This window comes from Camelus dromedarius, chromosome 5 (genome assembly GCF_036321535.1).
Source record: "Camelus dromedarius isolate mCamDro1 chromosome 5, mCamDro1.pat, whole genome shotgun sequence".
In the NCBI taxonomy this organism is placed as follows: Eukaryota; Metazoa; Chordata; class Mammalia; order Artiodactyla; family Camelidae; genus Camelus; species Camelus dromedarius.
This window is the reverse complement of record NC_087440.1, coordinates 71,679,122-71,696,067: the sequence shown is the minus strand read 5'-3', so window position 1 is coordinate 71,696,067 and position 16,946 is coordinate 71,679,122. Positions and strand designations below refer to the sequence as shown.

Sequence of the window (16,946 nt, the reverse complement as noted above, 5' to 3'; positions counted from 1 at the left end):
TCTGTTGTAGAAGGAGCTTCACCTAATGTGGATTTAGTTTATCCCAGCAGACAGATGTAGTTTTGTCACTTAAAAATTCTGTTTGTCAAAGTGTCATATCAGATAGAAGAAATCATTGGATTGTATCCCCTCTCCTCCCAACCCACCCAGTATAAACCTCCAAGGCTCCAGGGAATGTTGGACTATCCATTTGCCTTAAGAGTGGCGGCAATTCCTTTAAGTTCACACTGGTGAAAGTCTGAACAATGAATTTCCACAAGTTCAGTATCTAATCCCCAAATCCCCAAATGACACAAGTGAGTGTGTGAAAGCTAAATCAATCAAACATCTACCCTTGATTTCACTTAGTATTTTAAGCAGTTATAAAGCCAAAAGGCCAAATAGTTTTCAAGTAAGTGACTTTTATTTTTCTCTGACATTTCACAGTCAATTTCTACAAAACTTCAAACTTCCTCAAAAGTATTCACATTTGGTAAATAAACCTCTACCCTAAAGAATTCACTGGAAAAACACTCCAATATATGCACGAGTTACTTCTCTGCCGAAGGAATCATAGTAAAGTCCGACAATACCGTAATCAATAAAAAGCAACAGGAGCATAATAAATTACAAATGTCACTGAACCCATTCTCATAACCACTTCAATCAGCGGCTTTTCCTGGGTGTGTTTCAATACTGCCCACACCATCTGCCAAAACTTCTCTTAAGGGTTGGTTTGAGCTAAGAATGGCTTCTCACTTTCAGAAAACAGCTTTTCCACAGTATTTCATACCAGATCAAGCCACACATCACGGAGACCATCACTACTTACAGCCTTGTGCTACCAACGGAGATCTTTCTGGTCAATTCCGAGGCTCCTCCATTTGCCGATGTGGCTTCTGGCTCCAAATGTCTGCTAGCCTCAATGGTCTCCCCTTCCACTATCTAGCTTCTCTGCTTGGCTTCATTCATCTGCATACTGCTCCACTAGGGCAAGAACACCCATGCTAACAGCCTAGAGAGACTTTCAGCACTAAGTTGCAAGATCAGAGAAGAGCTGGGGCTGGTGCTGCTTCTCCTGCCACTCAGCAGTGAGGATCAATGACGGCTTTCATCATCTTTTACTGTGATGGGGGAAATGCAAAACTTAATCTAGGAAGACAAGTCCAAGAGACGTACAGCTCCACAGAGGGTTTTTCCGATGGAATAAATTTGGTTCTCAGCAAGCGTATTCAGATTTTTGACTCAGTAAGACTCATGACTGGTGCCCAGGCTGTTCTGAATGCACCTGTCTCTATGGCTTTCCTGCCAAACATATTCTGCCAAAAAGGAAGCTTCCTAGCATGGTGTGCAGAGCAGAGCTGCCATAGCACCACACAGATTCAGGGGAGGAAAAGGGAGTGGGCCAAGGGAAAAATACTAAAAGGAGCTGAGTCTGCTTAAAAACACATTTGCTCGATTTTTGAAATTCTTTCAGGAAGCAAATGGCAGGTAGTAATTCTGCATTAATCAGGAGAGTCTAGAGATTTTACTGAGTTGTTTATTTCTAAATTGGTCATGTCTAAATCATATGTGTTAGAGAACAAAATGCAGGCAATTCGAAGCCTTGTAATTTTAAAACTATGTTAGAGTTACAACTACCTAGGAAATATGAGCATTAGCTTCTGGCCTTCAGAGAACATTTTCCTTGCAGGAAAGATTAAGTTGGTCATACAGAACTTCCTATTAAGGTAATCTGTACAAAGATTTTCAAGAGAATGAAATTTTTAAATGGGAGGATAAAAAGTTGGCAACATTACTACTTAGAAATCAGTTTACAATGAGGCTCAAAGTGTGTGTGTATCATCTGTAAGTTCTCATAATACTCTGTTTCTAGATGGACCTCATAAAGCCCACCACACCTTTGGCTTTGCTGCCAAAATCCCCAATGCACAAAAGAAACACGGAAGACTGCTCCACATCATTGTGATGTGGGACAACAAATGAGAACTCTGGATGTGGAAGAAAAAATGGATAACAAGAATGTTTTCCGATTTTTCTGGACTTACAGGTCATAAACTTACAATGATTTTAATTCAAAGTTTATCAAGCATAATAATCATTTCTTTCTTCTTTTGTAAAAACAAACGGGAAAAAAAGGTGGCAGCAGAAGGTTGACTTGTATTACACTATCGGGAATCGTAAAGCTGTCTTTAAGATTTTCACACATAACACAGGTTGCATTGTTTCAAAAGAAGGGGGGGAAAAGCATAAATTACCAGACACTTTTGGCTCCTGACCAAGAGATACTAGCCATTTCTCCCTTCTTCAGACTCTAATTCAAAAAAGCAGTTCATCAATTGTAGTTCCAGATGGTCCAAAATCCATTCCATACTTTACAAATCTGAAGTATTTCGACTACCAGTTTAAGTGAAGAAAAATCTGGCTTGTGGTTAAAGTCTAAGAGATAAATGGCACTACCCTTTCCCCTTGACTTTCAAGTTTAAGAAGACGAAGCTTTAAGTGATTAAGTGCTTGCACCCAAGGATCAACCAGTGCCCAAAGCATTTTAGGTTTCTTCCAAAGGGCACAATGCCTTGTGGAATGCAAACACCCTCCTGTTATTTTCCTCTGTGACTATGACCTTAAAGGGAGGAGCCACGAAGGGCACTGTATGTCACCTACTCCTTGGCTTGACAGGTGTCACTCTATGCTCACCTGTGTCACTGCATTCGTGATCATGGTTAGTGAGTGGGATGGTGGGAGGTGACAGCGAGAAAGGTCCCACACGCTCATCTCCCCCGCTTTGCCCTGGATCCATCTAAACGCCTACAAGCTAAGGAAGAGGGACTCAAGGACACCCAAATCTGAGGTCCTCAGTGGAATGGAGACAAAGGAAAACTGCAGAAACCACAGGTTACAACAGCAGCCCAGTATTCGCATGTGGCTTTATAAGTGAACCGCTGAACAGTTTAAGTTTAGAAGGAAAGCTTTGGGGAACAGAAGATGATGGTAAAAGAGTTCAAAAGAATCACTCAAGTAAAAGGAAAATTTGCCTTCTATGTTATATGTCTGGCTGATCAGAGAATGCTTCTAGGTCACTGCCAGTGTGACCTGACCCTGATGTTAAGGACGCCTGCAGCCTGGCCCAAGCCTGAGGAGCCCTGCTCTTGGCGGCCTCTATAAACAGCCGGGTCTGCTCCTTCAGCTGGTCTAGTTCCACCTGAGTCGCTTGGTTCTGACGAATCAACTCCTTGGTTTTCAAAGTGATCTCCAGCAAACCAGACTTGTGCAGGACCACCAGGGTATTCTGAAAGCGCCTGTGTTTACTCTGCCGCTGCTCCGCAAAGCCATCCGGGCTGCGGCAGAGGTGCTCTGCGGCCCACAGAGGTGAGCTGTAACTGGCCGACAGTGGGGACAGCGGGGAGCTGCTCTCTACCCCATGCAGCGTGCTGTCTGATGCGCAGACGGGGCTGGCGGGGGAAGCAAAGGTCAGGCTGGGAGCTTTAGCCACGTGGCTGCTGGACACAGGCTGAAGAGTCTGTGGACTTCCACCTGCCACCAGGGATGGCACACCCCGGAGAGCTGAGTCCTCGGCAAGCCTGGCACTGGGGGGCGCTGGCGTCGGGGGCCTGGATGGCACAGTGCCAGTCTTGGTTGGCTCGCGAGAAGACAAGCTTGGCCCCAGTCTCTCAGTACAGACCTTCTTCTGCGTTCCACCTTCTCTTTCTTCCGGGCTGAGAGAAAGGCCCCTTTTGCCTGGGTGTGGGGCTATTTTGGTGTAAGAATTTAGAATGGGCAAGTAGTTCCTGGAGTCCGACTTTTTTTCACCAGCGTGACAGGGGCTGACGGGAGACGGCACAGGTGGATGAAGGAATAAGAGCTGCGGCTGTGCCGAGATCACCTCAAAGGAGGGCTGGACGGTCCACGACTGGAGCTGGGATGAGCTGCCGCCCTGAAAACCAAGGAAAAGGGCAGCAAACTACTCGTTACCTGCTGCTGTCGAAGGGGCAAAGCACATACTCAGATATGGATAACAAGTTCAAGTACAGAGCTTCCCTCACATACGGGGCAGCCCTCCGTGACATGACTTTCAGCCTCATGAAATGTGGCTCAAAAATCCATTTGGGTCTGAGATCATGTCTTGTTTTCTTAAGGGAAAACAGCCATTTTTATTCAAGTGCTATCACTCAAGAAAAAGACACTATCATAGGTTGGTGAAGTAATGACACAGTCAAAGTCACAAGTGAGGCAATAAAAGTATAGATAATACAACTTCTCGGCATAAGTTAAAACGTGCTGATCTCGAGACTATAAATGTGACTTTACCCCAAATTCTATCTTCATTCAGTTATATCTGGAACCTCTTTTACCTGAAAACAACTTTTGATTAAAAAGTTACACATTGTCGGGAGTCCATGGGCCCCTGTTTTTAAGGCAATGACACCCAGCAACCAACAAGCTCTTCAAGGTGAAAACAGCCACCATGTATGAGTGAGTTCTATAGGCTGGCACTGTGCGTGCTGCTTCACTTGCACTGTCTTATTTAATCTCCACAGCAACCCTATGAGGCAGTTATTAGTTATCACCTCCCTTCACAAACAGAAAACTGAAGCTCAGAAGTTGCAATAACTTGCCTTCAGTCACCAAGCTACCAAGTGATGATGCTAAGATTCCATCGTCTGACTCTAAAACCAATCCTAACCATCCTGCTAGATCACTTTTGTTACACTACTCCTCAATCACACATTTTTATTTTTAATAAAAGTACGGATTCAGACAGAAATCTAACAAAGAAGGGCGTGGCTACTCATCTCTAGTATTTAAACGCCAGTGCAATCCAACCTGGGCCCAAGATAGGAGCGTACATGCGGCCAGGCAGACGGACAGCCTGACAGAGGCTCTCAGCCTTGGCAGAGTCATCTGATTTAGCTGAGGAAAGCAGCGGACTGCGCTGCCACGTGGCCACACCGACGTGCATACACTTCAGCTTCCTGGATGCCTGGCTAGGAACCTTAGGTCAAGTTCAACTATAGTTCACGTACTGCACAAAAGCTAGAATGACCTGGAGAGTTCACTCTGGAGCCCTCCTGGTGCTCAGATACTCTGGGATGTACAAAAGCAGGCAATGGTGGACCTAGCAATCACACTCCCCTGCCAGAGGAGATACAAAATCAGGGGTCTTTCAAAGACGAGATCAGCCTCATCCTGTTCAGTCAGAAGCAAAACTTCAGGCTGTCCCCCTGGTCACTCATGCTGGGCAAAACGATCTGGAAAATACCTAACTCATTGCTTCTGCAAGATGATTGCACTGGACTATTCTTCCTAACGCTGCTGTTATGCCCACTGAGATATTTAGCTTATTTGTTCTAATTATTAGACTTTACAATGTATCATTCTTGTTGAAATCAACTGAGGGAATACCCGGTAAGATTTTAGACTTGGATAGAATCTCAGGATCATTTCAAATAAAGCCTTCATGTTAAAGACGAGAAAACTGAAGTCCATGGTGATTACGTGCTTGTGTGCAAGATCACAGTCTGGTGGCTGAACTGGAAATCAGACCCTCACAAGAAAATTGCCTAAAACCAAGCAGCATTAATTAAGACGTTATATAATATGCAGAGATTTTTTAAAAGTATATAATTTTTTTAAATTTGGAATGTGCTGGATTCTAGCATATGTGAAAAAACAAAACAAAACTGCTAGATTGCTCCACTAGGTCAGTCTGCCCCCAAGCCTGCTGTCTCCCGAGCAAGCCCAACAGCCTTCCCGGTGGGTCTCTGTCCTGAAGTAGCCGGCTCTGCTGGAACAGCCCACTCACCCCTCAACTGTGGGTGTTCTCAGCCCTCCGGAGCTGCCAGCGTCGCCTACAACAATAAACACAGACACATAAGAAAAAGTGACCGGGGCCAGAGAGGAAGGCAGAAGAAAAAGAGCAGGAGACAGAGGCAGCTGCTCCGGTGGGGCCTGGACAATCTCATCTGGGCTCCATTTCATGTCTTTTTTCTCTCAATGTTTCAACAAGGAAAGCTATGTTTCCAGTTGAGAGGTGATTTGCCAGGCAAATATCTTCAATTTCTTTTTTCAAACTCAGCAGGTTGCCTTGTTGAAAGGCAGTCTGAGTTCCTCAGCAATAACTAGGTAACAGTTAAGATGCTAACTGTTCAGCCTACAGCCATGTTCATCCACCTGAGGTAGGAAGGCTGACAACAGGAAGCCAGATTTCCAACTTCACCAGCTTCAAGCAGCCTCACAATGGACCCACGTGAGAACTCATCTACTTCAGAGCAAAGTAGGGTAAGGTTTAATGTTCTCTTTTTTGGGGGTGGGTGGTAATTAGGTTTATTTCTTTCTTTTGCATGCCAAGAATGCACTCTACCACTGAGCTATACCGCGCCCCCTGCCCCAGGTTAAATGTTCTTTAACCAAATTCATATGATTGAATTTTCTGTTTCAAACACTGGGCTTCACTTAGATTTTCATCTAAATTTTCTTTTCTTTCATATCTAGACAATAATCACATAATTTGCATAGTTATGTAATAAGCTTGAAACAAGGTATTTTTCAATTTCACAACAGTGATGCTGTGTGGACTCTGAGGGTATAGCCATACCTAAATCAAATCTATGTCACCAATGACATAGTTCTGGCCGATTCCTAAGGAAATGCTCAGAATGTAACAGGAGAAACATAAAATTGCTTCTACTTCTCAAATAGTTCTAAATTCCCAGGGCAATTCAAATTAAAAAGAGATTTTCTTGTTTCTACCCTAAATTCTGCCACATATTAGAATGCACTACGGAAGCTGGGACACTTCTGCTTGGTTCCTTTAAACACGACTACAGTATTCCAGATCCCTTTGGACAAACTAGTGATATGGAAATAAAATAGTCTTACTGTCTGGAAAATGAGAACATGTGTCAGGACTCTTGTATTCCTTTTTAAAACACTGTCAGGAGTTGAAAGGAAACATCCTCTTCCCAGGACAGAAGAAAGCACTGGCGTGGTTCTGGTGGCCCGCTTCTCACATCTCTCCTTGGCAGAGATGGAGAGGCTCTGTGCACAGGAAGCTCAGAAACTCTAATCTGCAAAGAAATTACAAGAGAGAGCAGTCCCCCTCACCTGTTTGACCAGCACGTTCTTCATGACAACCATGGGGGACAGTGTCGGGAAGGCACTGCTCGCAGGCTTGAAGCCCGGCCTTGGCCTGTCTTCTCGGCTCCAGCCTAAGGCGCTCAGCATGTCCTCGGACTCCATCTGCTCCGCCGAGCTCAGGCATTCTGAGCTCCCATCTGCCGGGCAGAAGAATGGTCAGTTCACTCAGGCCCTAGGGGAGGGGCTCTTAACCAGTCCTTCTGGGGAGCAATGGACTCCTTCCAATCGAATGGAACATTTGTGATATACATTTTTGTGAATTTTTCTGAGGAGGCATTCAGCTTTCATTGGATTCTCAATGGGATGTGTAATTATTCCTCCCACCCCAAAAGACTCACTGCCCTAAGACAGCAGACCTCCTTTCCAACTCTCTTAGAGACAAAAGCCTGCAACAATTAGGGTTCGTGTGAAAGTAATCATCACCAGTCTACAGGAGAAATTGGTGAAGGCTTCAAAATTAGCTTATTACTTTTAAGAACCTGTTGTTGAAAGGGGAGAAGAGCGTGTGTGACCTGGGACAGGATTAAGCCCTTCAGAGGCTCTGGGTACCTCAAGACGTAACAATAGTGACAACGATAAAAATAAAACCAATCTATAAAACCTCAAACTACCTCCCTGCTGAAATTAAAATAGCTTCCTCTTAAGTTTTCTAATTGTAAAATTCTAGATAAGTTCAGCAAGAGGAGGTTTATAGTGTCTGTCTTTGTCACCCCCCTCCACCCAGTGAAACTAACCTCCTTTGGTAGTATCCTAAATGCAAGCTGAGTGTGCCTACTAGGGAGCCTGCACAATGGGTGATGGAAAGATACTCTCCAAGGCAAAGAAAAGGAGGTTGCCCTACGTGAAATCCATACAGAAAGGACTTAATTACCACCCTGCTGGAGTAAAACAAGAGACGGCTCTAACCCTGCTAGTAAGGAGGCTGGGAACACCCTAAATGCTCATCAGGACTCTCAGAGTAATCTGGATGAGGCAGGACTGGAATGTGACTGTAATTTAAGAGTGCAACTCTCAATACCTGCATTTAATCAGAATCTCCAGAGACACGTTTTAGAAATTATGGGTGTTGGGGTCTTCCCCTCAATCTACTGAATTGATTTATCTGGTGTCCGGGCATGTGTATTTTCACAAAGCACCACAAGTAATTCAAAAGTGTACCTCTAGTTAGAAAACATTAGGCCAGAAACAAAGGGCTTCAGAAGCAAAGTGCATATCTAGTAAACAAATCTTGGTTTCTAAATGTCATTCTGCACAAAAAGGAAACCAGGACTCCTTGGAGAATGGCTGATGCAAGTCTTTGGCAGGGAAGATACAAGATGAGCCTGGACATCCTATTGTCCCAGAAAGCAAGGCAGTGCTCACATACAAATGGGGACATGTCAAAAAGACATAGGTGCTATCTAGAATGGACTCCGACTGGCCAAATGTGGTCCAATTTGAGTATCAAAAAGAGTAATGATAATGGACTGACAAACCAACTTACAAAAGAATTCCATGAACCCACAGTGATGCTCAAAAAAGAGGGTGGAGGGGGAATGTCAACTAATACAAGAACTGATAGGATTAGATGACCATTTTCAAACCACAAATGCAATAACTGATTCAGGCAAGGATCATCACTGGATGCTAAAACTACTGTTCAAGAGTTTGCTGGAGAAAACAGGATAGTCACACAACCTCAAAGTAGCATACCATGAATTGCTTATTAATTACAAAGACAAAAGTGTACTTTTAACAATAAAGGAATCTGGTATACGCTTACATGCTCCCTTAACCAAGTGACCAACCACAACATCACCAAAAATAAGACAGACTTAGGAGTCTCCTTATGTTGTGATGAGAAGGATATAACATTAAAAATGCAGCCTTCTGATTTTTTAAAAAGTGTTTATCTTGATTCGAATGATGGGGAAGCTACCAGAAAAATCCAGTGTGAAACATTTTCTAAAACAAGTGACCTAACTCATTCAAAAAATGTCATTGAAAAGAAAGAAAAAAAAAGCAAGCAAAGAAAAGGGAAGATGAGGGAGCTGTTCTAGACTAAATAAGACTAAAAAGACATGACCACTGAATGAAATGCACAACCCTTAACTGGATCCTGGACACAAAGCAAACAAATAGACAAAAAGACCAATGGCTATAAAGGACACAGGGACAATGGGGAAAATCTGAATCTGGACTGTAGCTAATTAATAATTGCAAATTACATCATATCCCAAGCAACTGGAATGATAACTCAGGCAGTGATAAAATCTCTGGCACCTGGCCCAGATGTGACTAGGGGCATTCACTTTCTGGGGCATAATGAGATTGATTATTTTTAATACCACCTTATGTCTGAATTACACAATACTTCTTAAAGCATGTCTACATACAGAATAGGAAACTTTCAAAAAACTATCCAGACATTGGGACATACTGAAAAACAGCTGGCCTGACAAAGCTGAAGTTGTTGGAAGCAGCACCAAAATGTCAACATACTGGGAATAAGAGGGGGTAGGATTATAGACGTTTATTTTCTTCTTTGCATTTTCCTAAATTTCTAAGCTTCTACATATTACCTTCACAATATGAACAACAGCCAAAAAAACAAACATACTAAAAGAGAAAAAAAAGAGAGAGAGACACTAGGCCTACAGTATTTCCCAAAACTCTCTGATCACATGAATCACCAGAGACACATTCCAGGCCCTCCCCTAGACCCTTGATACCACAATCTCTAGGAGAGGAGTCTGGTGATCGGTGCATTTTTACCAAATGCCTCAGATGAGCCTTATGATAAGCCAAGCTTGGGAAACAATGCTAAACAATAACCCAAAGGGCTATAAGCTGGCCCTCCCTTCCCTAAACTGTCCTTATTCTAATCCCTCGGACAGTGCTCTGTTCCTCTCTGAGCAACAGTCTATTTATAATTTGGCTTCTCGTGCAGCATACCTACAGGGAGAAAACACACTAAATTAAGGACGAGAGAGTTCTAGTTTTCCTAACAGCTGCATTTCTCACTATGAATTAATAAATCAACATGATGGATTGATTAGTCTCTGTGGGGCTGGATAATACAAATCTTCCTCTGGGAGAGGGCTCCATTCTCAGGATGCTGACCCAGCCAGAATCCCCTGGAATCACACCTCTGCATCCCCTGCGCCAAAAATGTTGCCACTAGAGCCACATTCAAGCCATTACTCTGGGGGAAAAAAAGCCTCAGAACAAAATTAAGAGATATACTGGGTATGCAGCTAGTACTTTTGGGTAAGGTTTTAAAGACAAACTAGTGAGGGAAACTGTTCTGCTTTCTTGTCTCTAACAGATACTCAGTTTGGAATTGGGCCAGGGAGTCTCATAGTCCAAATACAAAATGCAAAAATACTGGCAGGGACTGTGGGGGGTGGTGGGTATTTTTAAACACAGCAAATTACCTTCTTAGCAAAAAAGTTATCTTAACAAATTATACATTACTTTTGTTTAACCGGTTACATGTGGTGATAACATGTTTTTTTTCCTGCAATGTAACTATTACTACAAAAAAGGAGGTAAGACAACAGAATTATGAATATTTAACTTTTTTTTTCCAATGACCACTTGCCAAAGTTGGAAATGTAAGATTTAAAGATGAGAGTCTGAGTTGAAAAAAGATGTTAAATCATTCCTTTAGAACTAACCCCACTGTGACTCTGACAGGTGCCCCATGTAACAGAACTACATTTTAAGGGCTCAGATAGCTAATTCTCCTGTGGGCGAAATCTTCCCATCCTTCTCACACAAAAGGAAGGACGTTTTCCAGGCAAATTATTCACTACAGTGCAGAAAGGGTAAGGTATTTTTAACCTGAAAATCCAGAGTCCTTATCTGACTCAGCTGCTGCCATGCCAAGGTGACGAGCCACCTTTTTCATCTCTGTGCCTTTGCTGAGTTTGGCCGAGAGCCTCCTAGGGCCCTCTCTGGATGGGTTCTTCCTCTCCATGTTTTACTGGGCTGGAAGTGAACGCTTCGGTACTCTTTTCATCTGGAGTGCCCTGTGAAAAACAACAATTACATAAGAAGCCAAGGCCCGGAGAGCTGAGACAGGTGATCCAAGTGGTGAGTAAAGTAAGGGCAAAGAACACCGGCCTCACCCACTTCCTCTGTGTGCATTTTCTCAGAGGTCTCAGCTGACAAAGGCGACAAGTTCACTCAATGGTAGAACGGTTTCCACCCAAAACGAGGTTCACCGTCTGTCCTCTCACTGCCCTCTAATTCCATTACAAATGCAAAGCACACAAACCACATTCAGTGGAAGCTTTGTAAACTGTGAACAAAGGCACATTTGATTAGGCTTTCTGAATAATCCCCGAGGGAGGACAGGAGAGGTGATGCCCACCTTGGACCAGGCTTGCTTCCCAGGACACATCTGTAGGTCCCCAATGTTCTGCACCTCCCAGAGTGTAGTTTCTCAAATTAACCTTTCACTGCTTTGGACAAGGTACTGAACAGAGTGAAAACAACCCCTTATACATGCATGTTACATTTTGGCTTAAAAAGCAGTTTTATGCACAAATAAGATCATATACAATAGTGCTCTGATTCCATAAATGCCCATAACATTACTGCTGTTAAGGGTCTCTCACCTGAGCCTCACAACATCCTCCTCAGTTGCTATCCCATTTTACAGAGGAGGAAGTTGAGGCTCAGATAAGTTACATTCAGTCACGTAAAAATATTTATCACGTGCCTGCTATAAACCACGTATCATGCTAGGAATGGGAGTACAGTGACTCAAATAGACCTGGTTGCCCTCTTCCTGGAAAGAAGCCTAGCTTCGATCCAGTGACACATAGCTAGTCCACAGCAAATCCAGAACTAGGCTAACAGTGCAAAGCATGAGACCAATGAGCCCTTCAATGAGCCAGCAGAGGCTGAGAACATTCCAGGTATTTTAACAAGGCCCTTCGAATCGCCAAGGAACGGCAGCTGTAAGGGCCACATGGTAAGAACACAAGGATGCTGAAGGGATAAAGGAATCAGGTGGCCAACAGGGAAAACAACAATGATAATGTAACTGGGTAAGTGCTATATCTGAATGTCTGTGTCCCTCCCCCCAAATTCATACATTGAAATCCTAACCCCCAAAGATGATGGTGCTAGGAGGTGGGGCCTTTGGGAGATGGCTTAGTCATGAGGATTTCATCTCACAGGATGAGTGCCTGACAAGCGGTTCCAGAGAGGTCCCTAGCCCCTTCCACCACATGACGACAGCAAGAAGCTTGTGACTGGAAGAAGGTCTTCACTGGATCATGTCGGCACCTTGATCTTGGACTTCTAGCATCTAGAATTGTGAGAAATAAATTTCTGTTGTTTATAAGCTACCTGTCTGTGGTATTTTGTTATGGCAGCCTTAATGGACAAAGGCAGTATGTTTAAGCAAAGCCTGGTGGCGTTTTTATTCACAATCCACTTTCAACTCCATCCATTTGTCTTTCTGAGTAGAGGGAACATGGGCCCCCTGCCAAACACTGTATGTGAAAAACCCTGGATATGCCAAGTGTGAACATTTCTGCTAATACAGGATCTAGTGAAGAATATCAACTACTCCAGAAGCAGAGGAGGGATTCAAAATAAAACTAAACAGAAGACAAGAATGCTTATAGGCAACCCTGAGCAACCCTCTTACTTGCACTTTTGCATCAGTAGAAGTGGACTAAAGGGAACTCACGCTGAACAGAATGAGACTGAATTTTAAACATGGTTCCAAGTAAAAATTATTTTGTACCACGTCTAACTCATTTAAGGGTAAGCGTCCTCATTCAATCCATGTCAAACCGAGTACTCTTTGACAGGTCACATTCAGTATAATGAATATGAGAGAATCAATGCATGGCGCTATGCAAAAGCAACATCTCTCTGCTGGATGGCTATGAAATTTGACAGCATGGACAATCCAGTTTAAAAAGCAGGATAAAATGTAAAACTATCTCTAATTAAATCTGGATCCTTTTGTAGGAAACCCACAAATGTATGCAGTTTCATTTTCCTGAAATAATACTGTCTGAAAGTGAATAGAGGGCTTCCTCAAAATGGAAGCAGATGTCACTGGTGGATGGGCAATTAGACCTCAAGTTTGACCCTGCTGTTGACTTAGATTAGGAAGGTAGCTCATGTCAGCTGCAACTAATTAAAAACCTGACAAAGTTTCACTTTAGCTTATGAAACATGGATTATTTTACAGGCATTTTAGACAAAGCATCCCAATTTCATCAACAATCCTTGTGGCAAGACAATGAAATAGGTCTTGCTACTGTTATTAAAGTACAGTCAACAGAGCTATAGAAAACACATAGGAATTTATCTGGCTCATCTTGACATATGGGTTAAAAGGAGAACAGATGTTAAAACTTGAGATGCTGGGGAATTTGTGGCAGTTGGAAAAAAAAGAATGCATAATCTACTTTAGAATAGTAAACTGACTACTTTGGATGTGAAAATGCTAAAAATACGAAAGCCTCTGTCCTAAGTAAAGTTCTCTTTGAGCAGCAGAAAGCCTTAGTGTCCTAGGGAAATTTCAGTGGGAAAGAGAATGAAGGGCTACTCGCCATCTTGACCCGTTCTCGCTGAGAAAGGCACTTCCCTCGCTGGAGTGGCGCTGAGGGCGTCAAGTAGCCTGTGAACAACAGACCATTCACATACAGACCAGACGAGGCCTCAACCAGAGAGCAGCAGAGTGATGGCATTTATTACCGGTGCTCACAAACCCAGGGCCACACCAGTAGTGAAGTCTGAAAACCTCAAGGTTTTTTTCCTCCTTGATATTATTTTACCGTAAAGTTAGACGCTCATAAGCTGACTGGGGGTTGAAAACCGGTTACCAAACTCATACCCACTGTGCCATCTCTGCTTCCTGGCACAGACTGGAAACCACCACCACTGCCTCACAAACACCTCAGACCTCACGTGCCTAACTCTACATTAGGAGGACTCCAAGTTAAGCATCCCAAACTCTCAGAATCAACCCTAACTGGGCCTCTTATAAGTGCATATATAATACAGAGTCCAAAAGGTTCCCAGAGAGAACAACACACACTGAAACTCAGAATGGAAAGTAAATTAATAAATACAGAGGTTTATACAAATAGGTATAAGATAAAATTCTAACAAGTGCTCCACAGTACTTGGCTCTTCCTCTATGAACTTCTTACATTATAGAGTCCAATTATTTGTTTGTTTCTTCAACATCAGCGGTTGTCATCTTTGCAACCTCAGCCCCCAACAATTAATGTGTGAGGTATTAGACAGAATAATAAATTCCAACAAATCTTCTGTCCTGCTGAGTCTTGCTGACAGCTCCAGCAGCTTAGCTGTCACCAAAATACCTGAACAGCTTGAAGGTCAAGAATTTCCAAACACCATGGTCACCTCAAGATCTAATGCCCAGGTCTGGTCTCCTGCAGGAAAGAAATATCTCATCTACCCCTTATTCTAAGTTGAAACCTCAGGGGTAAATCCAACAACCAAATTAAAGGCTGGTCTCATCTGCACACAACCTCTACTGAGACTCAGGCCTGTGATAAAAAAGAGATCCAAGGTTTACAAGGAAATGCTGTTCTCGGATCTCTCCTTTTATAGATACTTGGCAACTTACCTGAGACCTCAAGTTCCCTTTAAAACATGTCACATGTATAACAGGCATGCATGGATAGAGGTGTGAGGTGAAAGCCCCAGCAGAGGCTTAAATACAATAAAGAGACAAGGCCATAGAAAATTAAGGCCTTACCACCCAGAAAGCCATGAGTAACCCCAGCTGGAATTATAAATACATTACTAGATTTTCTCTGAAGTCATTTTCTCTTGGTCTTTTCAGAGATATTTCTTGATATTTTCAGAGATACCATTCTGGGGGAATTTCTGTGTATTTAAAAAAAAATAGGAAAAAAAAAACCCCTACCTAAATCTCTAATATACATCTTCCCCTTCACATCCATTTCCATACTCCAACTTGGCTGCAAATCCACGTCAAAGATCCTGAACTCCGACTCCACACAACATCCTCTGTTTGGAACCAGGTATGGCTCACTCCATTCTCCTCTTTCAAAAAGGAGGTAAGATTAGAGAACTTCCTCAAATCCCCTGTTTCAAGAAGGGCTCACAGTAACAGTGCCCACCCCCCACCCCCATTCGCACCAGCCCACGATGCATCTGTGCCAGACAGCAGGAGCGCCCTCCGGGCATCCACCAGCCTGCCAGCTCAGCAGGGCAGAACTGGGCAGACCCTAGGACTGTGCTGTGACTGGCATACCACTAGCCTCCCAGGGCAAACGCCCAGGCAATGCGTACTGCCAGAACTTGGGCAATAACAGAGAGCCTGGATGCAGCCTGTGCCCTGGCCTGAATCAGAGCTTCCCCCCAACCTACCTACTAACCACTAATTCCTTACTTGGCACTGTTCACCTTCTCTCCCACCTCCCCACCCTGGCAGCACTCCTGGCAAGCTGGTCACCCAGGGGAAATAACCAGCAAAGTGGGTGACAGCAGGTCTCTGAAATAGCACACCTGTGCCCCGGGCCCATAACAGGGCACTGCTCTCATCCCCAAACAGGAGGCCCAGGACTCTCACAGGGTTACCAGCTCCTGCGCCCACTCACCTGCCCCTTCCTTGCCCCTCTGCTTACAGCCCAGCCTCCAGGCTCTCCCCCGTGCCAGGATGCCCTGCAGGCTGTTGCCCCCAGGACGAGACCAGGGCCCACTCGCCCTAACCGTCTTACACCACCTGTTCCCCACAAACAGCCCCCTCCTCACCCGAGATTCCCTCTCCCACGCAGTCTCGACCCTCGCAGCAAAACCGACCAACTAAACGGGGGTGGAACATACCACCCCCCTGCTCCCAGCATTTGGCCCTCTGTCCCCCAAAAGTCCCGGCTCTCTCTCTTGCCTACCTCGCTTCCCTCCTTCTCTCCTACTCCCACCTCTCTTCCCCACGCTGCTCGCGCAAACCCTCTCCCTCAACCCGTAGCCCTCCCTCTCTCACCTAGGACCCGGGTCGTCGCTCCGCGACCGGACGACCCGCGGGTCCAGTGGCGCATGCGCGAGTCCGGCCCCTCGGCTCCATGACAACCTCGCCGTCGTCGGGTCTCAAGCTACCCTCCCGCCACCAGCCTCCCGCCCATTTCTCCTCCCTCCGACTCCGCGTCGGCTTTCGCGAGGCACGTGACCCGGCTCGGAGGACCCGGCACCACCGAGACTGCTAGCTGTTCTCCTAGAAGAGCCGTTGGAGGCGCACGCTGTTCCCGCCTCCGCCGGAAGACGACGTCGGCACGGACGTCCCTAAGAGGCTGGCGCTCTGTCCGTGGAAGGCGGACGTCTCTATGGTCGGAGTCTCAGGCCCTGCCGCCATTTTGTACGGGGATCTTGAGCAACGAACAACGTGGGGGCGCCGCTCCGAGGCGGGGTTTGGAGACACCGGGGTGGGCCGGCTTCTAGCCTACGGGGCAGGAGGCGTGATTCTCCTGCGGGCGCGGATGGAGGTTGGCCGGGGGAGACGGCTCTCTCGGTTTGTACGCTAGGACGCCGTTAGGGTTGAGGGCCGGGACAGGCCATGCTGACTTGCACGCGAGCCCGTGCGGAGGCGTCGGGCGTGGGCGGGCAGGCGGCTTCGCCGTCCCCTAGGCCGGACGGAGGCGGGCTTGGACCGCCCCGCGCGCTACTCACGTTGTTGCCACGCCTGTCGCGGCGGTTGGTTTGCGTTCACTTTCACCCCTCTAAACAGTGCTTCACGAGGCAGGGACGCAATCTGTATTTTTGTTGGATGACTTCATGTCATTTGACGAGTGACTCGCTTTGTTCTGTGAGACTGACCGAGGTGT

The 16,946-nt window shown here is 45.2% G+C and overlaps 1 protein-coding gene across 12 annotated transcripts; it reads right to left on the bottom strand.

Annotated features, from left to right (window-relative positions):
• Positions 1-381: 381 nt before the first annotated feature.
• On the bottom strand, positions 382-16,329 carry CIPC (CLOCK interacting pacemaker). 12 transcript variants are annotated; one of them, XM_064486147.1, is made up of 8 exons: positions 16,112-16,323; positions 15,032-15,171; positions 14,460-14,531; positions 11,474-11,578; positions 11,229-11,345; positions 10,942-11,129; positions 7,084-7,253; positions 382-3,913 (listed from the first exon to the last, which is right to left on the bottom strand). In XM_064486147.1, exons 6-8 carry the CDS (start codon positions 11,075-11,077, stop codon positions 3,023-3,025), a joined length of 1,197 nt encoding a protein of 398 aa, XP_064342217.1. In that variant the 5' UTR covers positions 11,078-11,129; positions 11,229-11,345; positions 11,474-11,578; positions 14,460-14,531; positions 15,032-15,171; positions 16,112-16,323; the 3' UTR covers positions 382-3,022. The 12 variants fall into 12 exon arrangements, with proteins under 12 accessions (XP_064342217.1, XP_064342216.1, XP_031309971.2 ...); XM_064486146.1 differs by lacking the exon at positions 14,460-14,531 and adding an exon at positions 12,217-12,418; XM_031454111.2 differs by lacking the exon at positions 14,460-14,531 and having other exon boundaries at positions 11,474-12,418.
• Between the last annotated feature and the right edge of the window lie 617 nt (positions 16,330-16,946).